This window comes from Podarcis tiliguerta, assembly GCF_965153285.1.
Source record: "Podarcis tiliguerta genome assembly, chromosome: 16".
Lineage (NCBI taxonomy): Eukaryota > Metazoa > Chordata > Lepidosauria > Squamata > Lacertidae > Podarcis > Podarcis tiliguerta.
Genome location: NC_139549.1, coordinates 3,072,049 through 3,097,933, shown reverse-complemented (window position 1 = coordinate 3,097,933; position 25,885 = coordinate 3,072,049). Strand labels below are relative to the sequence as shown.

At 49.2% G+C, this 25,885-nt stretch overlaps 1 protein-coding gene across 2 annotated transcripts in view; it reads left to right on the top strand.

Moving 5' to 3' along the window:
* Window positions 1-25,885, top strand: part of SNX27 (sorting nexin 27) — a 44,038-nt gene that overhangs the window by 13,201 nt on the left and 4,952 nt on the right. For both annotated transcript variants that reach the window (XM_083416604.1, XM_083416605.1), the window contains exons 2-9: window positions 6,678-6,909; window positions 12,704-12,896; window positions 14,926-14,990; window positions 18,662-18,766; window positions 21,048-21,126; window positions 22,211-22,374; window positions 24,418-24,507; window positions 25,363-25,512. In XM_083416604.1, coding sequence (XP_083272730.1) covers window positions 6,678-6,909; window positions 12,704-12,896; window positions 14,926-14,990; window positions 18,662-18,766; window positions 21,048-21,126; window positions 22,211-22,374; window positions 24,418-24,507; window positions 25,363-25,512 — 1,078 coding nt within the window. The remainder of the gene's footprint in view (window positions 1-6,677; window positions 6,910-12,703; window positions 12,897-14,925; window positions 14,991-18,661; window positions 18,767-21,047; window positions 21,127-22,210; window positions 22,375-24,417; window positions 24,508-25,362; window positions 25,513-25,885) is intronic.

Here is a 25,885-nt window from a genome sequence, read left to right as displayed (position 1 = left end):
CTATCAGTGTTTAATTGTGTTTTAACGATTGAAAATTTCTGTGTTTTTAGCAGTTCTTGTTTTTATCCGTAAGCTTCCTAGAGTCCTGCCAGGGGGAAAAAGGCGGGTTATAAATAAATATAATAACAATGATGATAATGTCCAAGCTCTGCTGCTAGATAGATAGATAGATAAATAAATAAATAAATAAGAAATCCACAGATCTGCTTGGCTTGGCCTCAGTTTGGAATCGCTCTCCGTCTCCAAACAATCCACCCTGGGGACAGGGCAGGTCTGCTGCAACAACAAGAGGTTCCTTTGTGGGAAGGGACAGATTTCAGGTCCCAGGGGCCAGAACCAGGAAACGTCCCCGAGATTCAGAGCGTGGCAACTCCCTGGTGCTTGTTTTCCCTTTCTTCCACAAGAAGGAAGAGAATCGAAGCACAACAAACCCGAACAATTAATTCATTCACCAAAAAAAAAAAAAAAAAGGCAGCGGTAGCACCAGCGGCCGCTGGCGATCTCTTCCCTCTGTGCTTTCCCGTTCCGCAGATCTGCAGCTCTTGGCTTTTGCTGCTGGTTGTTCCCAGCTGGGTTGCCATGGAGACCTGACTGCAAAAGGTCCTAGCCTTTCGGTCCCCTCTGCTGTGGCATGTGGAGATGCCATGGGAGGGTCGGGAGCCGGATCGGGGCCAGGGACCAGCAGCTTCACCCCCAGGGTCGAAGGTGCAGTTGTGCTGTGTTCTTAAATAGCCATGCATGCACCCAGTGACTCTGTCATTCTGGCAAGGTGAGCTCCAGGGAACTGGTTCTGTGTCGATCTCTCCCCGCCCGGCCCAAGTTCTGTCCTGTGAGGGGGGGGGTCTTCCCTGCCCCTGGCTCTGACCCTCGTGGTGGCTGCAGCTGACGTAGCAAAGGAGCTCTGTGTAGTTCCTTCACTCTACAAAGCGTGACTTTGGTTGTTGCTCCCAGCTGGCTGCTGCAGAGATTGGCTTTGCTCATGTTCGCCTCCACGTTTTAGCTGTGCATGTCAACGCAGGAACAAGGAGTTTAGCTGCAAAAAGGAAGAGAAAGAAGGGTACAGGTTGCATCTAGGGAACATCAGAAGCTGTCTGGCACCAAGCCGAAGCATTGGCACTTCCAGCTCAGTATTGTCTTCGCTTCCTAGCAGAGGCACCCGGGAGTTTTCAGACGGGCCGCATTCCCAGCAGTGCCCCATTGACGACCCTGATGGACCCATTGGCTCCCCTGCAGTCACCCACCATGCCTAGAGCAGCTTTGCTTCAGTCGGGTTGCAAAAGCCCCATGTACCTTCAGACTGTAGCATAAAGGTTAAACTGTCTGCTTAGATAAATGGCAGCAAAACAAGGCTACAGCTGGGAGTTGGAATCCTGACTACAGCTGGGAGTTGGAAACCTGCAACATCGGAAGGGCCACGGCGTCCTGAGTCCAGGCCCCCCACTGCTGGCTAATCCAGCCTCCCTTAGAAGGGAATTGCGTCATCCTGGTGCTGCCACTGAGAGAGACCCGTCTCCCACACAGCCTCCCCTGTCTCACCTGGAGCATGGTCTCCAGCCATGAGCTGAACTCACATTCTGCAATGGTTTTAGGCTTCCAATAACCTGGGGGATGAGTGACAGCGGACAGATGAAGTCATTTCAGTGGCAATTTGTTCAGATTGTAAGCTATTTTACTCTTTTGAAATGAACTTGCCCTGGCACGGCCCTTGAAGTAAAACACAAATTTGGATCTCTAGTTCATGGGCAGGCAGTTTCCTTGCAATGGATGAGGCCTGGGATTGGCTCACACCTTGATTTTTTATTTACTTATTTCAGCAGCAGATAATGTCCATTTAGCCGGGATGTTGCTGGCGTGGGAGCCAGGACACCCACCACTCTTTAAACTGTTGAATAAACTATTTTAGATGCCTATAGCCAACAACCTTGCCAACCGAATAAACACAGCTAAATTTAGTTCTGTAGCGGGAAAAGAAAGCCAGTGCTCCTCCTTGGAGGTCTGTGAGGGAACTGTGGTCAGGGTGTGCGCCCAATGTGTGCTGGCGGACGTGAGCCTTTTGAAAACAGGCTCGCTTGTTGTGGTCAGTTTTCTCGGGCCTGTGTGGTCAAGACCAGATTTGACAGCCTCCTCCCCACTGCATCCTGCAGCTGTGACTTTAAAGGTGAAGATTCCTGCATTAATCCTACTACTACTACTACTGTACTAAGGGATGTGGGTGCTGCTGCGGGTTAAACCAAAGAGCCTAGGGCTTGCCGATCAGAAGGTCAGCAGTTCGAATCCCCGTGACGGGGTGAGCGCCCGTTGCTCGGTCCCTGCTCCTGCCAACCTAGCAGTTCGAAAGCACATCAAAGTGCAAATAGATAAATAGGTACCGCTCCGGCAGGAAGGTAAGCGGCATTTCCATGCGCTGTTCTGGTTCACCAGAAGCGGCTTAGTCCTGCTGGCCACATGACCTGGAAGCTGTACGCCGGCTCCCTCAGCCAATAAAGCGAGATGAGCGCCACAACCCCAGAGTCGGCCACGACTGAACCTTATGGTCAGGGGTCCCTTTACCTTACTTGTTGTTGTTGTTTAGTCGTTCAGTCGTGTCCGACTCTTCGTGACCCCATGGACCAGAGCACGCCAGGCACTCCTGTCTTCCACTGCCACCCGCAGTTTGGTCAGATTCATGTTTGTAGCTTCGAGAACACTGTCTAACCATCTCATCCGCTGTCGTCCCCTTCTCCTTGTGCCCTCCATCTTTCCCAACATCAGGGTCTTTTCCAGGGTCTTTTCTTTACCTTACTACTGTACTACATTTATTACATATACCCTGCCCATCTGACTGGGTTGCCCCAGCCACTCTTGGCCGATGGGGGTTGGACTAGATGACCCTTGGGATCCCTTCCAACTCTACAGTGCTATGATTTTATGATTCACAGGTGGGACTCTGCCTTGTTCAGGATTTGGTGTGGATATTTTGTGCCTGTATGTATTAAACGAAGCTGGAGGCTCTGCCAGGGTGCAGGCCTTGTAACAATCCTCCCCTTGCCTGCTGGCCCTGCTTTGCACCCTCCTTGAGTGTCTTTGCCTGGCCTGAATATGCCCTTGAACTCTCACTGTGTGACTTGCTCACCTGGATGGGGGATAGAGAGGGGTGTGTGTAGAAACTAGCTTACTGTACCAAGGTAAAATATCTATCCTCTGCCCACTTTTATGGTGTGCAAACCCTGGAAAATTGCCCAGAAGGCTTAAAAAGCCCCCGCCCCAGGCTTAAACGTGAAACCTGTTTGCTGTAGGTGAGCTGCAGACTATGATTTTTCATCATCATCATCATCATCATCATCAAACCTTTATTGGCATCACAAACATTCAGAATAAATAGGCCAGTGCGATCTCGTCGCCATTTCAACAGTACAGTCATTTGCCAAAGGGAAGAGGAGGCGAGAATCTATTTCATCTCCGTGGGTCTCCAGCAAGGGCAGGATCCTGTAGCGTAGTTTGGCGACAAAAAAATCAAATAGAGGAACTTAGCTAGTGTCTTGGTGAGCTCCTGGTCTCTCCCCTGTAATAAGAAGCGTATAACCTCTGTCTCTGGTTCCCATGTTAGAATACATAGATGGTCTAGAAATTGTTAGCGGAGATCATCATACATTTTATATTTAAGGACCATGTGAACTAGAGTTTCCACCAGGTGGGCATTGCATGGGCAGATCCTATCTCCTTCTGCCATACCTGCAAACCTACCCCAAACCATGACTTTCCCCTGCAGACGTTCCCTGGCTGAACTAGCATCCCAGGTAGTTTCGTCCTTTTCCCTGAGACCGTAGACATCGGCTGCCAGAGTCGATAGCTCTGGGCTACATGAATGGTTGGCTTGACAGAGGCAGCAGTGCTTCTGTGCGCCACTTGCTAGAAACTCTGTGAGGGGAGGGTGCTCTTGTGCTCAGGCCCTGCTTGTGGTTTTCCCATATGTGTCTGGTTGGCCACTGTGAGAACATGATGCCAGACTAGATGATCCATTGGCTTGATCCAAGCCTCTTCTTGTGTTCTTATGACTTGGTTTAAGGCAGCACTCATTGAGCCTTCTGGGGGACTCCGTTCACATCAGCTTCCCACCTTCTGTCTTTCTGTCTTGAAGTCCTGGCAAGTCCTTTCTGAAAACGTGGATACAGTGGTGCCTCGCCCCCGCCAGCTCACATAGCAAGCCTTGGTGGTGGCGGTGGTAGAGCAGCCTCTTAAGCATGCAAAGGCCTGTAGAAAATGTCTCTGCCTCCCCCTCCTGTTGTTTATTTGGGTGGCCTTCACATCTCTAGAAGCCTCCCTTCATTGTGGTTAATTAGTTATTCATTTGCACCCCACTTTTTTCCGCCAAAGAGCTTGAGGTAGCTGGCATGAATTTAATCATTTTATCCCTGCAACAGCCCTGAAAGGGAGCTTAGATGGAGAGGCAATGACTGGCCAAATGTCACTCCCATTGAGCTTCATGCTCAAGGGGGGATTCGAACCCTGGTCTCTCCGCAGGTCCTAGTCTGACTCCCTTTTAACTGCATTTGCTCTCTGGCAATGGTTGTCTCTTTTCCTTGGAGGGCTCCCCCTTCCACACTTCCTGTTCTTCATTTGGCCTTGCATTGGTGAATTGGACTCTTAATATACGGAGCTGGGGAATGGCTCTCTTGCTATCCTTCAGTGGGGCACATGGACGACCTGCCTGTTCTCTTGGTCGCTCTGGAGGGAGACCAAGAGCCACAGATGTGCAGGGGCTCAGTGCCTCTAATTAACAATTTTACGCACAGTCTAGTAGCTGCTGTAAGGATACAGGCTTCTAATCTGCCTATTGCTTTGTTGTTGTTGTTGTTGTTTTGAAGATAAATGTCTCAGGCTCCCCGTGGGTGATTTTTCCCTCAAGCTCAATGTTCTCTCTGAATTCAGGCTCGCCCAAGCTCCTCTGGACTTTTGAGGCATTGTTCTCTGCAAGTAAAAGTCCCCGGAGAAGGAAATTCCTCTCTATTGGGGGAAGTGTGTGTGTGTGGGTTGCGTTTTCAAGAGCCAGAAAGTTGCCTTCCATCCCGCCTCCCGCACGGCTCTGTTTACAAAACATTTCCTTTCCAAGTTCCCAAATGATTTTGCCCGCGTGCGCCTTAAACGGGATGTGACAGGCTCCTGTCGAGTTTGTAAATGGCATTGAACAGGGAGGCGGGGGGCAAGTTCTGCAGCCTTAGTCAGTAACTAGTCTGAGCTGCACGGTGTCTCCTGAAGAATTGCTGCCCCTTCAGCTCCCATCATTGTGTGTGTGTGTGTGTGTGTGTGTGAGAGAGAGAGAGAGAGAGAGAGAAGTTAAAGGTAAAGGGAACCCTGACCATTAGGTCCAGTCGTGACCGACTCTGGGGTTGCATGCTCATCTCGCTCTATATGCCGAGGGAGCCGGCATTTGTCCGCAGACAGCTTTTGGGTCATGTGGCCAGCATGACCTAAGCCGCTTCTGGCGAACCAGAGCAGCGCATGGAAATGCTGTTTACCTTCCCGCCAGAGTGGTACCTATTTATCTACTTGCACTTTGACGTGCTTTTGAACTGCTAGGTTGGCAGGAGCAGGGACCGAGCAACGGGCGCTCACCCCATTGCGGGGATTCGAACCGCCGACCTTCTGATCGGCAAGCCCTAGGCTCTGTGGTTTAATCCACAGCGCCACCTGCGTCCCTTAGAGAGAAGTTAGGTTGCTCTAAATGTACCTCCTCCCCATAGACATCACTTTCCAAATATTTCCACTAAATCGTCTTTACTGCATAGGTTTCTGGGCTAGTGGCTCAGTGGCTTAGAGAAGAAGTTAAGAATGAGAGCAAAGGATATCTAGCGTCCCTAAATGGCAGGCTTATTTGTAATATTTGTTAGTTGCATTTCTCACGGAGTGACACAGATCAACTTGCATTGAAACCAGTTAGGAACATCCAACAACAGTCTAAAATCACAGATAAGACAGATCAGGACTTACCCGTCCCACCTCACTCAGAGAGGCCACAGTGCCACCATTCAAATCAAGGGCCGAAAGCCGAGGCAAAGAGAAAAGCCTTTGCCTGGAGCCTCCAAAAGATGGTGCCAGGCGGGACTTCCTGGAGAGAGCACCCCACAGGTATAGAAAGGCCGGATCTCATGGTGCCACCCTCCTTTAATTTCCAAGTGGAAGCTTGTAAAAAAGGAGTCTGCGCAGCTTGCAGCAGAGATCATCTTGAAATCCACACACCAGCCAGGTTATTACTAAATGATGTTGGCAAGCAATAGCTAGGCACACTTCTTTTTTGTCATGAGATTTTTATTAAAGTTTTTCATAATACGATAAAATAGCTGCTACAAAAAATAGAAATAGAATAGGTAGAATACGGAGTCCTCTCTTAAAAGTAATTCTTATCCCTTACCACTCACAAAAGATAGTAGCTCATCCTAACTCTCGCCTGGGATTGTTCCTATTTCTTCCCAGCCTTTTACACGTCTTAAGAGGGGCTTGATACACCAGACCTAAGGCAGCAGGGAAAGTCCTGAATTTTAACACCCCCTGTCCCTTTATCTTCCTCTGATTTTCAAATCCTAGCGCTGTTCTGTCGCTTCAGTTTCTGCACCTGTTTTTATTTGCTAATACTGACTCCAATAATGTTGGCGCCTGCCTCAAGCTTGTGGAACAACCGTCTCCCCCTTCTCCTCTGCCAGGAACGGCGTGAACGTCGAAGGGGCGACGCACAAGCAAGTGGTGGACCTGATCCGGGCGGGGGAGAAGGAGCTGATCCTGACGGTTCTTTCGGTGCCTCCCCACGAGGCCGACAACCTCGACCCGAGCGACGACTCTCTGGGCCAGTCGTTCTACGACTACACTGAGAAGCAGGCGGTGCCCATCTCCATCCCCACCTACAAGCATGTGGAACAGAATGGTGAGAAGTTTGTGGTGAGTACCAGCCCGGCTGGGGGGGTCCCTCTTGGGCGCCTGTGCCTTGTGGCGGAGGGCTTTGGGACGCTCTGGCATGTCTTTCTGCTCCTCGACTGGTATAGAGTCTGGCTAGCAAATGTTTGGGCAAAAGAGAGAGTGTCTGCCTTCAGCGTTTGCCCGTCTGCAACTCTCCTCTCTGTCTCTTGGGCATGGAAAGGGGAGAGGGATTTTTCTTGGTCTGTAATGTGGAGGAGGGAAAAGACAGCAGGAGCCCCCTTTTCTCCAAACTGCTTGTGCGAGTCTTTGGGAACTCCCCGCCTCATGCCCAAGCTTTCCGGCAAGCAGAAAGAACTCAGGAGAAGACAGCCCTGTTCACACCACACATTTAAAGCACTGTGGTGTCGTTTTCAGCAGCCATAACAACAACAACAACAACAACAACAACAATAATAATAATTTATTATTTGTACCCCGCCCATCTGGCTGGGTTTCCCCAGCCACTCTGGGCGGCTTCCACAAAGACCAAAAATACACTAATGTGTCATACATTAAAAACAGGGCTGCCTTCAGATGTCTTCTAAAAGTCTGGTAGTTGTTCTTCTCTTTGACATCTGATGGGAGGGCGTTCCACAGGGCGGGCGCCACCACCGAGAAGGCCCTCTGCCTGGTTCCCTGTAACTTGGCTTCTCGCAGCAAGGGAACCGTCAGAAGGCCCTCGGAGCTGGACCTCAGTGTCCGGGCAGAGTGATGGGGGTGGAGACGCTCCTTCAGGTATACTGGGCCGAGGCCGTTTGCCATGGCTTTGCTCCCTAAGGATTCTGGGTGCTGTAGTTTTTCAAGGGTGCTGTGACCTGTTAGGAGGCACACACCCTTTCCCCTAGGAGCTACAATTCCCAGAGTTCCCTGTGAAGAGTGATTATATGTTAAACCACTACAGTGGTACCATGGGTTGCAAACACTTTGGGTTACAAATTCCACTAACCCGGAAGTAGTACCTTGGGTTAAGAATGTTGCCCCAGGGTGAGAACAGAAATCGCGCGGTGGTGGCAGCAGGAGGCCCCACTAGCTAAAGTGGTACCTCAGGCTAAGAACGGTTTCAGCTTAAGAACGGACCTCCGGAACGAATTAAGTTCTTAACCAGAGGTACCACTGTATAGGAATTGTGGCTATGGGAGGAGACTAGGGACCTCTTGACAACTCTCAACGCTCCCAGACTCCCAGATTTGGCCCGGGTGCGGCTCTCGCTGTATCTTCCAATGTCCAAGTCTCCATTTCTTGATATATTTAATAACAAGAACTCCAACTTATTTAACGCAAGTCTCCATTCAAGCAAGGCCACTGTTTCTCAGTGGTCGACTTTACACATGGCAAGTCCCAGGTTCAGTCCAGTGGCGTAGCGTGGGGGGTGCAGGGGGGGCCCGGCCGCACCGGGCGCAACATCTGAGGGTGGGGCGCGCTCGCACTCGCAGCTCTCTGCCCCTACCTGGCTCACTCACTCTCTCTCACTGCAGTGCTGGCTGTGCGAATCCGATCCAAGCCGCCGGGTCGCCGCCCACTGTGGAGGGGAGGGTGCCAGGCGTGCGGTGCGGTGCGGAGAGAGAGCGAGGGACTATCTGGGGGAGGGACAGTGCAGCGAGGGGGGGTGCAAATTACTTGCCTTGCCCCGGGTGCTGACAACCCACGCTACGCCACTGGTTCAGTCCCTCAAGGCATCTCCCGCTAGGGCTGCACAGGTCCCCTGCCTGAACCCCGGAGAGCCTCTTCCTGTTGGTGTAGGCAACCCTAAGCAGGATGGATTGAGAGGCAGAGCATCCTCTTGGCAGGCAGTGGTTCTGGGTTCAGCCCGCAGCACAGGGACACCAGAAGAGCTTGATGGCTCTAATGCAGCGTCCTGCCCTCGCAGCAGCCAACCAGGCGCCTCTGGGAAGCCCACAAGCGAGACCTGAGCGCCAGCAGCAGCTCTCCCTGCTTGGGATCCCCAGAGGCCTTCTGCCTCCGACAGGGGAGGGTAGAACAGAGTCATTTTGGCTAGTAGCCACAGGTAGCCTTATCCTTCATGACGTTTTCTAAGGGTAAGGCTGGGGAAGTGCCAATAAATAGATGAATCCAAAAGGATAAAATCATAGAATCATAGAGTTGGAAGAGACCACAAGGGCCATCGAGTCCAACCCCCTGCCAAGCAGGAAACACCATCAGAGCACTCCTGACATATGGTTGTCAAGCCTCTGCTTAAAGCCCTCCAAAGAAGGAGACTCCACCACACTCCTTGGCAGCAAATTCCACTGTTGAACAGCTCTTACTGTCAGGAAGTTCTTCCTAATGTTTAGGTGGAATCTTCTTTCTTGTAGTTTGGAGCCATTGGTCCGTGTCCGCTTCTCTGGAGCAGCAGAAAACAACCTTTCTGCCTCCTCTATGTGACAAAATGGCTGTTTTGTTGTGGCTTGACAAAAACGGCAACTGATTTAAACAGGATAAGAGCAGGCTGGGTGCGCACACTGGGCAAATGCTTTGCGAAAGGCATTCCGCAACCCGTTTAGCTGCCCTTGGCCTCACCTCTGAAGGAGAGGGCGCCTGGAGCAAATTCTACTCTGACCTGACTTGGTGAAGGAAGCTTGGTGATGCATGATGCACCTCTGAGATTCCTCTTTTGGTGATGGAAAGAAAGCCAACCTCACTTTGGCCACATCCACAGAAAACATATTTAAAGCTTCCCCTGAAGAAGCCTGGGAACTGTAGTTTAAGGGTGCTGGGGATTGTAGCTTTGTGCAAGAGGTAAACTATGCTCTCAGGATTCTTTGGGGGAAGTGATGTCCTTTCAGTGTGTGGCCTGAATGTGACCTAGGTGCAGCAAAACGTGTTATCTGCATGGCCACTCCAGGGGGACTTCTTTGCCATTGGACTCCCCACTGTGAAAACCACCGGCTGTCCCCTGCTGCCATGCACTGAGTAAAGTATCCAGAAGAGGGTGATTCTGTTGCAGAGGACACTCTGTCCCACTGCTTCTTCTGCCCAGGAGGAACTTCCTGACAGTAAGAGCTGTTCGACAGTGGAATTTGCTGCCAAGGAGTGTGGTGGAGTCTCCTTCTTTGGAGGTCTTTAAGCAGAGGCTTGACAACCATATGTCAGGAGTGCTCTGATGGTGTTTCCTGCTTGGCAGGGGGTTGGACTCGATGGCCCTTGTGGGGCCCTTCCAACTCTATGATTCTATGAACCAAGGGCATCCCATCCCCATTCCAGAGCTTCTCCACGCTGCCTCTTTCGAACGTTCTCCAAAACCTAGCCCACCCCTCGTGGGTAGCCATTGAAAAGCGGAGTTATTCCTGGTCATGTGCCAGCCCTGCAGGAGTGGGGCGTGTGCCCATCTGCTGTGCCAGCCTGTGCCAAAGCAGCCTGCTGCCCACGAATTCCCAAAGGACCCAGTCAAGCCTTCAGATCCCATCTGGTCTTGTGGGGTTTGGGACCTTTTAGCCTGTGTGTGTGTATGGCTATAAATTACTCATCAGTAATTGGAATGAGGCAGCTTATTTACGGGCTCTGAGTACAGTGGGGAAGTTTGCTCACTGAACGGGCAAGACGGATGTTGCATTGATTTCCACCCCCTTCCTCTCCCCCCCCCCCACTTGTGAAACAGGAACTACATTTCCAAGGAGAGGCAAAGTCCTTGTTTAGAAAGGATCATGTGCTAAATTGGAGTCTGTGTGTTGATGACTTAGGGGTCTCCACAATTTTGCTGACCTTTTTTTTTTTTTTTTTGCAAAATATCAAAAAATATACCGTATTTTTCGCCCTATAAGACGCACCTTTTCCCCTCCAAAAATGAAGGGGAAATGTGTGTGCGTCCTATGGGGCGAATGCAGGCTTTCGCTGAGGTGCGCACCGACCCCCCTCGCTCTCCAGGCTTCAGGAAGCTATCCGCTAGCCGTGGGAAACCCAGCTCTCCCACGGCTAGCGGAGACCTTGCCGGCACCCAGAAGCTTGGAGCGCGCTGAGCTCCGCACGCCCCAAGCTTCGGGATTAGCGCAGCGCACCTGGGGGGGAAATAATTTCCCCCCCTTTATTTCCCCCCCAAAAAACTAGGTGCGTCCTATGGGCCGGTGCGTCCTATGGGGCGAAAAATACGGTATATGAAGTTTTTGAACTATTTTAAAGGAAATCTAGACTTCTGACATTGGTTGCCATAAATCTGGATTTTCCCGGGCATTTCAGCGATGTCTGCCCGGGCACTTCTTCCGATTGCAGTATTCCGGCTGTGTCTAGAAAATTCCAGGCGTATGGCAAGCCTACCAAATAAGGTACTGGAGGGAGATCTGATTTTAGGGCAGAATTAGAGGTTTGTTATCCCCCCGCCCTGGGCAGTGCATCTCTATACAGTACGCAGTTATTTATGTTGTGTTATTCTCTTTAAGAAACAAATCAGAATTTTTGATGGTAAGAACTTCAAGGTTCTTTTGGCATAGCTGGGCTAAGAGGACGGAACAACGAGAACGTGTGTGGGGTGTAAAAGTAAATAAGTGGATAAGTAAAACGAGCTCAGCAGTAAAACACCTGCTTTGCATGCAGACTGTCCCAGTTTCCATCTCCTGGAGAGGCTCTGCCAGCCAGTGTGGACAATATTGAGCTTGATGAAGCAGTGAGTCTTGCTTGATGCAAGGCAACTTCCTGCTTACAAAAAGTTGATTGATAAGAAAAATATTAATAAACTGGTGTTCCAAAAGCACCATATTATATTTTAAAAAAACACAGTCAGGTAAACAGCCTGGGAAATAGCTGGGGCATTCGGCTTTTTGACCCCCTAACTGGACCAAAGAGAGCTGCCTTATTCTGATTCAAGCCATTGGTCCATCATGCTCAGTGTTGTCCACACTGACTAGTATCAGCTCTCCAGGGTTTCAAGCTGGGAGTTTTCCCCATCCTCTATGCAGGGCTTCCCTTGAAGCTGTCCCAGAAACTCCAGCGGGTGCAGAATGCTGCAGCGAGGCTCCTCATCGGGTCTCTGCCATGGGAGCATATTCACCCAGCGCTTTTCCAGCTGCACTGGCTCCCGGTGGAGTACAGGATCAGATTTAAGGTGCTGCTTTTGACCTTTAAAGCCCTTCACGGCCTAGGACCCTCGTACCTACGGGACCGCCTCTCCCGGTCTGCCCCACGGAGAGCCTCAAGATCCATAAATAGCAACACCCTCGAGGTCCCGGGCCCTAAGGAAGTCAGATTAGCTTCAACCAGAGCCAGGGCCTTTTCAGCTCTGGCTCCGGTCTGGTGGAACGCTCTGCCTCATGAGACCAGGGCCCTGCGGGATCTGATTTCTTTCTGCAGGGCCTGTAAGACAGAGTTGTTCCGCCTGGCCTTTGGCTTGGAGCCAATTTGATTCCCTCCCCCTCTTTTTTTTTTCTTTTCCTTTCTCCTCCCGCGATGAGGCTACATTTTAATATTTCAATATTTCAATATTTTAATGCTGTATTTTAATCTTGTTTATAAGTTGTATTCATTCAACTTGTTTTTATTATTGCTTGTTAGCCGCCCTGAGCCGGCCTTGGCTGGGGAGGGTGGGGGATAAATAAAAATTATTATTATTATTATTATTACCTGGGGATGTGGTCTGGGATTGAACCTGGAGCCTTCTGCACTCAGAGCAGGTGCTCCACCCCTGAGCTACTGCCTTTCCCCATCACTTTTGCTGGATCTGAGTATATCCTTCGGCAGCGGTTAATTGATGTTTTCTTTTTAACTGTTTATGGTTTTATCACATGTTTGCAATACACGGACCCGCCTTCACCTTGTTTCCCCCCCTGCCCTTTTCCTGCCTCCCTCCCAGGTCTACAACGTTTACATGGCAGGCCGGCAGCTGTGCTCCAAGCGGTACCGGGAGTTTGCCATCCTACACCAGAACCTAAAGCGGGAGTTTGCCAGCTTCACCTTCCCCCGCCTGCCGGGCAAGTGGCCCTTCTCCTTGTCAGAGCAGCAGCTGGATGCCAGGCGGCGGGGGCTGGAGGAATACCTTGAAAAGGGTACGCAGACAAGAGCACGCGGGTCGGGGAGGGGGCCGTTGGCATATTCTTCACTGACAGCCGATTCATCTGAACAAACCCCCGTTTGGTCAGCTGCTTCTTTAGAAGTGGAGCTGAAACAAAAGGCTAATAATTTGATTTTTAAAAGTATCTCTGCAGTGAATGGCGCCACAGATTTTGCATGCATTTATTTTATTCTTTAGTTCCAAAACATTTATACAGTGGTACCTCGGGTTACATACGCTCCAGGTCACACACTCCACTAACCCAGAAATAGTGCTTCAGGTTAAGAACTTTGCTTCAGGATGAGAACAGAAATCGGGCTCCCGCGGTGCAGCGGCAGAAGGAGGCCCCATTAGCTAAGGTGGTGCTTCAGGTTAAGAACAGTTTCAGGTTAAGAATGGACCTCCAGAACGAATTAAGTACTTAACCCGAGGTACCACTGTACACGACTTGATTGTATGAAGCAAACAAACCTACTCAGCAAGCCTCAAAGAGGCTTATATATATGTATAAAACCCAATAAAACTGTCAATAAGTAAAAACTAGCACCAGTAATTTAAGATTAAAAAATTTAAGCAAGAGAACCTGTTTTCAGGGCAAGGTAACAAGTCATGCTCTTAAAAGAGGCATTCCTTATAAGGCTTGGCGGGGAGGAATTCCTGTTCGGGGAGAGGGCATTTTTTATTTAGAGTTACGAGAATAAGCAGATACATGCAGATGCATTAAATCATGCAACCGGCTAAACCTCATTCGATCGATCACCTGGGAAATGTCTGTGGCCCCGCCCAGATGTGGCTGGACTCCAAGTCCCAGCAGCTGCAGAAGCCAGCATGGGCAAATGGGAGTTGTAGTCCTGAGAGCATCCAGAAGGCCTCTCAGGCTGCCCATCTCTGGCCCTGACAGTTCTTTAATCGAGCCTCAGGCTGCCCTGGAAGCTTTGAGAATTGAGGTCGACAGGAAACAGCCTTTGCCTCCTGTCCAGCCCTTCAGATTCCTCCTCTGGCATGGAAGTCTGGTTAAGGCAGAAAGTGCAAAGATTATCCTGGGAGCACCCAGTCCTGTAGCTAAGGAGGTGTGCATTTGATCAGTACTGGATGGGGGGGGGGCACTACCTCCCTCTCCAACCCCACATAAATTGCATTAGCAGCCCACCTGGCAAGCACATAATATAGTCCCCTCCCCAGTTTTTTACAGGCTAAATGTTCTGGGGTGGCCATGGAATAAGCAGGTGGGAGTCTGTGCTTAGCAGTGGGGCAGACCCACCACTGTTAATCTCCAAGGAACCTTGAAAACAATCCAGGGATTGACCTCCTCTTGTTCTGCCCATTAACTTTAAAAATATATATTTTTTTACCAACAACCAAAACACAAATAGTGAAACCCCCAGGTGGCTGATACATTGAGTATACATAATCAATAATAACATATTCAAATCAACCATATGCACAATTTTATATACGTTAACACTCCTCCATCCACAAGGTTTATTTAACTTCTAACATTTTAATTGCCCCAAATTGTTCAAACCTACCCAAGTAATTCAATATCTTCTCAAGCCAATCCTCCTCTTTCTCACGGACCTTAAACCCTTTCATTCTGTCTATCTTCACAGTTAGATATTCTAAAATTATAATATTATTCAGTTTTTTTCTCCATTGGTTCACCTCTAACTCTTCTGCAGTTTTCCAATTACTCGCTATAATCTGGCTGGCTGCGGTTACCATCAATTTTACCCATTTACATTCCTGTTTTGTTTTTTAACTCAGTGCTACTCATACTAATAAGAACCATTAATTTAGATATTCCTTCCTACCCACAATTTCCAATATTTCTATAGCAATCTGTTTCCAAAATTCATTAACTAACGGACAGTCCCGCCACATATGACTGTACGTTCCCATCACTCCACATTTCCTCCAGCAGTTCTTCCAGATTTTGTAATATGATATAACCTTACAGATGTATAATACCATTTTTTGTACCAGCTTCCTGCCTGTTAACTGACCCGTTCTCCTTCCCTCTGCAGTGTGTTCCATCCGGGTCATCGGGGAGAGCGACATCATGCAGGAGTTCTTGTCAGAGTCAGATGAGGTAGGCGAGCAAAAAACCGGACGCTGCAAGGGAGATGCCAGAGCATGTGCAGTTGATGCTTAAAGTGTGCCCTAGGGCAGGGGTCTGCAACCCGCGGCTCCGGAGCCGCATGTGGCTCTTTTACACCTTTGCCGGGGCGGATACTAGCGAGGGGAGGAGGTGCATTGTGCGCCCCGACACTCCCCACTGTGGCGAGTGCTGTACTGGCTGTGACGTCGCATGCGGGCGGTGCGTGCATTAGTCCCGCCCGCCCGCTACATTGTAAGGGGCATGTACGCTGGTCACTGCATTGAAAGGGGGCATGTACGCTGGTCACTGTTTTGAAGGGGAGTGAAGAACACACACACAAAAAAAGGTAACTTGTTAATTTAACGTTTATTTCTAAGAGGAGGAGTAATTCTGAGGGGTCAAACAAAGAAATAATAAAAAAGTGACAAAAAAGTTATTTTTATAATGACGAGTTTTGCGGCTCCCAGTTTTTTTCCCCTTCGGAAACGGGTCCAAGTGGCTCTTTTTGTCTTAAAGGTTGCAGACCCCTGCCCTAGAGTGTTGGACAGGAACGCGGGTGGCGCTGTGGGTTAAACCACAGAGCCTAGGACTTGCCAATCAGAAGGTTGAGCGGTTCGAATCCCTGCAACGGGGTGAGCTCCCGTTGCTCGGTCCCTGCTCCTGCCCACCTAGCAGTTTGAAAGCACGTCAAAGTGCAAGTAGATAAATAGGTATCACTCTGGCGGGAAGGTAAACAGCGTTTCCGTGCGCTGCTCTGGTTCGCCAGAAGCGGCTTAGTCATTCTGGCCACATGACCCGGAAGCTGTACGCCAGCTCCAATAAAGCCAGATGAGCGCCGCAACCCCAGAGTCGGCCACGACTGGACCTAACGGTCAGGGGTCCCTTTACCTTTAAGGTGTTGGACTAAGTCCTTGGAGACCAGGGTTCAAATCCCCACTTGCCCATGAAACTCACTGGGTGACCTTAGGCCAGTCGCTGCCTCTCAGCCTAACCTACTTCACAGGATTGTTGTGGGGATTAAATGATGAGGGATAGAACCATGCTCCCCATCTTGAGCTCTTTGCAGAAGAAGAAGAAGAGGAGGAGTTTGGATTTGATATCCCGCTTTATCACTACCCGAAGGAGTCTCAAAGCGGCTAACATTCTCCTTTCCCTTCCTCCCCCACAACAAACACTCTGTGAGGTGAGTGGGGCTGAGAGAGTGTGACTGGCCCAAGGTCACCCAGCAGCTGCATGTGGAGGAGCGGAGACGCGAACCCGGTTCACCAGATTACGAGTCCACCGCTCTTAACCACTACACCACACTGGCTCTATCAGTGGGCTATCAGTGCAATCCCCCCCCCCCAATAAATAATTAACAAAAGTCTGTAGGTTCAATCCCCGGCTTCTCTCATCAAGGTGTCTAGAGCTTTGAGAAGCTCAGCAATGACTTTTCCTGCCAGGCATTTCAGGAGAGTCGAGAAATCGTGTGTGTTTTGAGTTCTTAGTTCTTGTTTTTCAAAAACTAACACCCACACTCTTGCTTTCTGTTTAAGTGGATTGGCCCGTCACATTTCATTTCATTTTTATGAGCGGCATACTTTGAGCCTCTTTGCGGAGGACATAGTTGGCAGAAGAGCGGGACAGACATCTCAGCAAACAGGAAAAGCAGAACAAGGCGTCCTGGGGGGGGGGGGGAAGGCCCCCACCACCTGTACGTGCATATCGAACCTCCTGTGAGGGTGTAGATAGAAGCTGCCCTTACAGAGCAAGAACTTGCTTGGCCCTCCAGGCAAAGAGCCTTCTGAGACGTGGGGCTTGGGGACCCAGGCGCCTCAAAGAGCTCCATCCTCTGTATCAACCGTCTCCGGTCCAGCCATCAGCAGGGGAGGCCCTGTGGGTAGTGCCACTGCCACGGGGCGGGGGGGTGGTGGTGCCTGACCTGTCACAGGGTTTTTTTAGTGGTAGTTCCTCCTTTGTGGGGAACCCCCACCCACCCCCAACACCCACCCACACCTATTCACCCAGGCATTTGATAGCTGAGTGTTCCCTTCCTGGAAATTCTGAAATTATTTAAGGACAAGTGATGGCTTTTATGAGTTTTAAATTGTTTTTTTAGAAGGTTGTATTTAAGCTTTTTAAAGACGTCTTAGTTGTATTAGTATCGATCCTTTTGCTGCCCCGGGCTCCTTTGGAGCAGGGTATACTTCTAAAAGTATAAGGGACGCGGGTGGCGCTGTGGGTTAAACCACTGAGCCTAGGACTTGCCGATCAGAAGGTTGGCGGTTCGAATCCCTGTGACGGGGTGAGCTGCCGTTGCTCAGTCCCTGCTCCTGCCAATCTAGCAATTCAAAAGCAGGTCAAAGTGCAAGTAGATAAATAGGTACCGCTCCGGCGGGAAGGTAAACGGCGTTTCCGTGTGCTGCTCTGGTTTGCCAGAAGCGGCTTAGTCCTGCTGGCCGCATGACCCGGAAGCTGTACGCCAGCTCCCTCGGCCAGTAAAGCGAGATGAACGCCACAACCCCAGAGTCGGCCACAACTGGACCTAATGGTCAGGGGTCCCTTTACGTTTACCTATACAGTGGTACCTTGGGTTACACACGCTTCAGGTTACAGACTCCGCTAACCCAGAAATAGTGCCTCGGTTTAAGAACTTTGCTTCAGGATGAGAACAGAAATCATGCAGCAGCGGCGCAGCAGCAGGCCCCCTTAGCTAAAGTGGTGCTTCAGGTTAAGAACAGTTTCAGGTTAAGAACAGACCTCCGGAACAAGTTAAGTTCTTAACCTGAGGTACAACTGTACTCCTAATGAATTGTGTGCAGAAGGGTGTCCCCCATGATACAGGGAAGCCACAGTCCACCCCCTCTCATTATGGTGGGACCAAAGGCTTTGCCAGACCGGTGGCTGCCCCATACCCTTTTAGGCAGGCTCGATTCCCCCAGCCGCTCATGGTAGGAAAGAATCCAGTTTGATAATGCAGGGTTCCACTTGACTAGGTGCAGGGAATCCTTGGCCGTCTAGATGTTGCTGAACTACGTCTCCCATCACCCCTAGCCATTGGGCATGCTTCCTGGGGCTGATGGGAGCTGCAGTTCAGCAACGTCTGGAGGGCCAAAGCTCTCCTCCCCACCCCTAAACGGTCTCGGTCCAGTATACCTTAAGGAGCGTCTCCACCTCCACTGTTCAGCCCGGACCCTGAGATCCAGCTCTGAGGGCCTTCTGGCGGTTCCCTCCCTGCGAGAAGCCAAGTGACAGGGAACCAGGCAGAGGGCCTTCTCGGTAGTGGCACCCGCCCTGTGGAACGCCCTCCCAGCAGATGTCAAAGAGAAGAACAACTACCAGACTTTTAGAAGACATCTGAAGGCAGCCCTCTTTAGGGAAGTTTTTAATGTCTGATGCTGTATTGTTTTTAATATTCCGTTGGAAGCTGCCCAGAGTGGCTGGGAAACCCAGCCAGATGGGCAGGGTATAAATAATAATAATTATTATTATTATTATTATTATTATTATTATTAGCTCCCTTCTCTTTCCCCCTCTCTTTGCGACATCGCTCCTCATAGCTGAGAATCCTTTCCTTGTGCCCTGGAGAAACCAGCCTTAAAAACCTGGGACTGGAGCGTGAGAGGCATACTTTAAACAAAAACAATAAATCCTGGCTTTATCTTCCTGCCCTTGCACCCTAGAACTACAACGGCGTCTCGGACGTGGAGCTCAGAGTGGCGCTTCCGGACATCACGACAGTGACCGTCCGGGTCAAAAAGAACAGCACCACGGACCAGGTGTATCAGGTGAGGAGGGCAGGGGGGTATCTAGGGATGCGGTTCCTCACCGGCAGCAGAGAAGAAAGAAAGAAAGAAAGAAAGAAAGAAAGAAAGAGGCTCAGATTTCTTGACTCTTGTTCCATCCAGCTCAGCATTGTCTGCACAGACAGGCAGCAGCTGTCTCGGGTCTCCAGGCTTAACTTCCCATTCTGCACGTGACGCACTGAGTCGTTTGTGTGGGAAAACTCCACCCTGAGAGACATGAAAAGGGAAGTGTGTGGCACCCTTTGTGGCTGTCCGCACCGGGGTGTGCCATAATGAGCGGCTCTTTGCCTGTCTCCAGGAGCAGAATGAGGCCTTGGCAGGCTCTCCGTGCCAAGTAGAGGAAGCTAGAAGCTCAGGTCATTGTCGCCAGCCTTTTCCACCCCTGCTCAGTTCAAGGCCCCAGCCCTTTCCTCCTCCTCCTCCTCCTCTCACACCTCCCCCACCATCTTAATATCGAGAATTGAAACTGGGTGGATTGAAAAGAGCTGACCTAACCATCTCCAGAGCCTGAATCACTTTGCAAGCAGAAGCTGCGCTGAGTCCTTGCTCTAAAACAGCCTTTCTCAACCTGTGGGTCCCCAGATGTTGTTGAACTACAACTCCCATCACCCCTAGCTTGCAAGGCCAGAGCTCAGGGATGATGGGAGTTATAGTCCAACAACATCTGGGGACCCACAGGCTGAGAACCGCTGCTCTAAAATAACAAGCAGATGTGGGGGTTGGGTCAGGCTTCATGGCTCTGGCCTCAGAGTTAGGCTTGAGAATTAGCGGCTTACCCCCTTTTCATTATTATTATTGTTGTTGTTGTTGTTGTTGTTGTTGTTGTTGTTGTTGTTGCAGGCGTGAGAATTAGCAGCTCACTCCCTTTTCATTATTGTTGTTGTTGTAACATAATAACCTTTACAAACAGCCCCAAGGCACAGTGGAACCTATTATGATTATTACTTATTAATTTATTACTCTCCATTCCCTCTAAGGCAGGGTTACCCAACCTTTGGTCTCCAGCTGTTTTGGGACTACAACTCCCATCACCCCTAGCTAGCAGGACCAGTGGCCAGGGATGGTGGGAATTGTAGTCCCCAAACAGTTGGAGACCCAACGTTGGGAAACACTGCTCTAAGGTGCCAGGATGGGCCACAGCATTAAAAACAAATGAAAACATCTTGGCTAACAGAATGAGCCCCTGTCTGCATTCAACCCTGTCAGTTGGTCAGTGTGACAGAATGTAGAGAATTGATACGTATAATGTAATCTAGCAGTGTGTGTATATATAGATAAATGCTGAGTTGGGAGGGGTTTTTTATTCATGCTTTTATTGTAACATAATGAGCTTTACTAACAACCCAGAGGTGCAACAGCAGGGTATTTCATCACACTGTGTCCAAACCATAAGAAATAAAGTCGCACCAGCTGACATAAAAGAGTTGTGGGTCCTCTGTCCCTCTGGAGGCAATTGATGTTATTTCCCCCTGCTATAGCAAAAGTCCATATGTTTGTATATGACACAAAGACAGAGGTAGATTTTCTGAAAGGCTTTCCACTGCTGGGCTGTTGAAATCCCAGCTGCAGCTAACGTCTGTGGAGTGACCAGTTTTCACATTACAGTGGTGCCCCGCAAGACGAATGCCTCGCAAGACGAAAAACCCGCTAGATGAAAGGGTTTTCCGTTTTGGAGGTGCTTCGCAAAACGAATTTCCTATGGGCTTGCTTCGCAAGACGAAAATGTCTTGCGAGTTGCTGTGATTTTTTTCTGCTCCCCACCCCCTTTTTCTAAGGCACTAAGCTGCTAATAGCCTTTTAGCAGCTAATCCGCTAATCCCTTAAACCTTTAATAGCCGCTAATAGCGCTAATCCGCTAATCCGCTAATGGGGTTGCTTCGCAAGACGAAAAAACCGCTAGACGAAGAGACTCACGCAACGGATTCTTTTCGTCTTGCGAGGCACCACTGTATCAGACTGCGTATTCAGTGGTGACAGTGGTGGGAAGGCCTGAACAGGCGATTTGAGCTATTTATTGATATAATTTGAGATATTTATTGATGTGACCAGAATAACGAAGCCCAAGGGCACCAAAGATGGAAGAATGTCCTGCAAGCGACAACCGTGCCAGCCGTCCTGTGTGTATACTAGCATCCCTTGAAGGGACAGTCGTGTGCCCAGAGGCAGCCCTATTGTGCCTTGCACTGTCCCAAGCATTAAACACCCCCCCCCCCCAGTTTGTCTGATGCTTATTCTTTCTCTTCTCCCTCTTCTTGCCCTCCAGGCTGTTGCTGCCAAAGTCGGGATGGACAGCACAACCGCCAACTACTTTGCCTTGTTTGAAGTGATCAATCACTCATTTGGTGAGGCCTGAAGCCGGGTGGGAGGTTCAGAGTATGTGGGGTGTGTGTCTTTCTTCTGCATGTTCAGAGATTTCCTTGAGCCCCTTCCCTAGGAGGGAAAAGCTCAAGCAATAGACAAAATCCAGAAAAAACGAGAAACTGCTAAGTGGGGGGAAATGCATGATACCTTTATAAGATTCTACACGTTGCGGAGGATGCACCATATTTTTCGCTCTATAAGACGCACCCGACCACAAGACGCACCTAGTTTTTGGAGGAGGAAAACAAGAAAAAAAATATTCTGAATCCCTGAAGTCAGAACAGCAAGAGGGAGTGCTGCACAGCGATCCCTCTTGCTGTTCTGGCTTCTGGGATAGCCGCACAGCCTGCATTCGCTCCATAAGACGCACACACATTTCCCCTTACTTTTTAGGAGGGAAAAAGTGAGTCTTACAGAGCGAAAAATACGGTAAATGAGCTTTTCTCTCTCCCCACAACCCAGAATATTGTAGAATACTGGAATGAAGTTATATGGTTTTAGCAGAAATGTTGTTAAGAATTATGGAAAAATTGATTGTTAAAGGGCCAAAGTGGAAAATTTAAAGTTAGATTTTGTTAAGATAAAATTGAGAAAGAGGGAAAGGATTTGCTGAACCAGTTAATTTGAACTAGAATACAAAAAAGGGAGGTGTGAGGAAGTCGAGGAAACAAGCAAATGAAAGATAAAGATATGAAAATTTGGATGTGTTTTTAAATGTTTTTGCTATTTCTTGTTGTTTTGTTGTACTGTTCTTCTGTTTTTACTTTTGATGTATTGTCTGTTAAACTTTTATTATTTCTTCATTTTTTTTCCTTTTTGTAACTATTAAACATTTAATAAATATTATTATAAAAAAACACACACCCAGAATATTGTAATTCAGGGCCACCCACTGGAATTAGGCAGTGAAATAGTTTAAAAGGATCTGGTTTGAGTTTAGGCATCTTTGTCTATGGATCCGTGGGGGGAGCCGGGAGTTAAATGAGCAGCCTCTGCATATGTGGTAGCAATCCTTCACTTCCTCCTCCAACTCCCCTTCACATTTCTGCATCCCCCCCCCCCCAGTGCGGAAGCTGGCGCCCAACGAGTTTCCCCACAAGCTCTACGTGCAGAACTACACCTCGGCCGTGCCAGGGACCTGCCTGACGATCCGGAAGTGGCTCTTCACCACGGAGGAGGAGGTCCTTCTGAACGACAATGACCTGGCGGTCACCTATTTCTTCCACCAGGTGGGCACCCTCGGGCGGTCTCCTCTGTGCTCACACGGTCTTTGTGTATGTGCGTCCGTCCGTCTCCTCGCAGGCTCTTCTTTATGAAGGCGCCCCCGGATTGCAGAGGGTCTCACACGCACAGTGCCTGTAGAGACACGAGGGGACCATATGCGACATGTCATGTTGCAATCTTTCCAGGGAGCGGGAGAAGGAGGTAAAAGGCAGCTGGGGTAGCGTGAACAGAAGTGCTCAAAATTATACATGGCATGGTGACAGTGGGCAGAGAGGTTTTCCTCCTTCTTTCAGAATACAGTCATACCTCGGGTTACAGACTCTTCAGGTTGCTTTTTTTCGGATTATGGACGCGCCGAAACTTGGAAGTACCGGAATGGGTTACTCCTGGGTTTTGGTGGTCGCACATGTGCAGAAGCGCTAAATTGCATTTGCGCATGCGCAGAAGCGTCAAATCGCAGCACTGCGGGTTGGGAACCCTGCGGGTTGCGAACGTGCCTCCTGCACGGATCACATTCGCACGGAACCCGAGCGTCCACTGTACTACAAGTGACTTGCATCTTAAACAGGGGTTTATGTCCCTGCCTACTGCGCATATGCGAACACTCTGTCACAAGAGGCCAGGGCACTGCGGGACTTGACATCTTTCTGCAGGGACTGCAAGACAGAGCTGTTCCATCAGGCCTTTGGCCAGGGCACAGCCTGACTCCCTCCCTCGGCAATCTTTGCACAGCTCTGGCCCAATGGTTGCCAGTGGCTTGAATTAATTATTTTATAATGAATGATTTTAGAGTGTTGTTTGTGCTGTACTTTTGTACTGTTTTATTGTTGTTAGCCGCCCTGAGCCCGGCTTCGGCTGGGGAGGGCGGGATATAAATAAGATTTATTATTATTATTATTATTATTATTATTATTATTATTATTATTATATTATTATTAGCAAAATTGTGCAAAGCAAGGAACCCCTGGAACCGGGCCCACTCACTGCAAGGGTGCAGGGCTGCTTCTTGCTTGCCTTTGGGAAGGAGGTGGCAGGGCCAGAAGTCCAGCACCTTGCTCACCTGGCTTTGGGAAGGTGGCATGGGGACTCTGGGCTGCTGCCATTGCATATTAGTGCAGGGGTGTGTGTGTGTGTGTGTGGAATAAATAAATGCAGAGTGGGTTTCCTCCACTCTCCATTTATTTATTTATTACGCCCCCCCCCCCAAGCTGCAATTGCAAAAGTAAAATGTAAGTAAATTGCGAGTTACCTGGACTTTGCTTTCTTTGCAGGCAGTCAGCAGACCATTAAAACATTCTATAACAATCAGCAGTTACCTTTGATAAAACTAATAACAGTGCAGATTAATAAAGCTGAAAGACACAGAATCAAAATGCTAGACTGTATGTCAGGCGGTCATAGGATGCCTGTTAAAAATACCTTTATGTAGTAATAATAATAATAATAATAATAATAATAGTAATAATTTATTATTTATACCCTGCCCATCTGGCTGGGCTTCCCCAGCCACTCTGGGCGGCTTCCAACACAATATTAAAATACAATAATGCATCAAACATTAAAAGCTTCCCTAAACAGGGCTGCCTTCAGATGTTGTCTAGAGGTCTGGTAGTTGTTGTACTCTCTGACATCTGGTGGGAGGGCGTTCCACAGGGCAGGCGCCACTACCGAGAAGGCCCTCTGCCTGGTTCCCTGTAACTTGGCTTCTCGCAGGGAGGGAACCGCCAGAAGGCCCTTGAAGCTGGACCTCAGTGTCCGGGCAGAACAATGGGGGTGGAGACGCTCCTTCAGGTATACTGTACCAAGGCCGTTTAGGGCTTTAAGCATAAGGACTAGAAACTTGGAAGTCCTAATGACGTGAGGAGCTGGCGTGGCGTTTGAAGCAAAACACGGAGATTGACAGTGAAGTGGAATGGAGGGTGACCAAAGCTGGTCTAGGCATACCCAGGTGATCTTGTGGTAGCCGAGCCAAGGAGAAACAAAAAATACTGGCGTCGGCCCTAGTCGAAGAAACAGGCCGGTCTCTGAATGCTTCTTATGTCACCCAGGCTGTTGATGACGTGAAGAAGGGGTACATTAAAGCCGAGGAGAAGTCCTACCAGTTGCAGAAGCTCTGTGAGCAACGGAAAATGGTCATGGTAAGGGAAGTCCTCTACCCCCCCCCCCAATTCGGAGAAAAGCATTCTGGGATGTGGGCTTTGCTGTTCCTGCTTGCTGGGCTGTAGCGCCTGGAAGCAGCGAAATGTCTTTTCCGTATCGTATGCGGAATTTTGTATCCTTTCCCTCTCTCTTGATCGGTATTTCATGTTTAGAATTGATCACATGGACTGCATCGAGTTAATAAAGTTTTAATCTTGGCGATGGATGGGATTGGATCGGAAATCAAAAGAGCGGCATCATCTGCAAATAAACTGATTTTATGTTGTGCATTTCATAGCCCTTAATGTCTGAAAACCTCCCTCGCTGCTGTTGCCGGAGGTTCCCTCGTAATGAATAGCCAAGAGCAGCAGTGAGAGAGGGCAGCCTCGTTTTGTGCCTTTACCAATTTTAACGGCGTTTTCAAAGACGTTTAGTCCAATGCTGGTTATGCTTTCCTAATATAGTCGAACTTTTTATTGATTTTAATCTGTTAAAAGAGAAGGGTAAGTAGGAAGCCGATAAAGGAAGAAGGGGAGAGAACAGTACACAAAAAATTACTTTTAGATAGGAGAGTTAAAATTGAGTGAAATGAATTACAAGCCGATATGCCGCTAATTATTTTACTGTTCCAGAATTGGATGGACAGGGTTGGGAAGCATTTTATCGAGGCTTTTAAATCCTCCTAAATGAGCAAATAAATGGGCAAGCATTGCTTTATAATTAACCCTAAGAAGCGGGATGTGGGAGCAGCGCTGACTGTGCTTGATTGGCTGGCCTTTCAGCCAATCAGATTAGAAAGCAGGGAGGGTGCATCCTCTCTCCCCCCTCACTTCCTGCGGCCTCCTCCCCTGCAGTACCTGAACATGCTGCGGACCTGCGAGGGTTACAACGAGATCATCTTCCCGCACTGCTCCTGTGACTCGCGGCGGAAGGGTCACGTGATCACAGCCATCAGCATCAAGCACTTTAAACTCCATGCCTGCACCGAGGAGGGTCAGCTAGAGGTCAGCCGCCAGGGGTCCCTGGCTGGGGCGGTTGGGGTGGGTCTCTGCAGTGGGGCGAGAGCGGCTGAAAGGCCCCCACACCCAAGGAGGTTCCCTCTCGTTCCCTCTCATTTTTTTTTTTTAAATATTTATTGGAAATGTAAAGTTACAAGAGAAAAGAAAGAAAGAAAAACAAGAAAAGCGAAAGAGCAGAATTAACAATACAAATCAGTAAAAAAAGAATAAAAAAGAGAATACAATACACCAACATCAAAAACAAAAGAATAAATTTAAAAACAAATCCAATAATTCCATATTCTTATCTTCGTTAACTTATTTCCTTGACCTCCTCACACCTCCCTCTTTTGTATTCTAATTATTAATTATCTCAGCA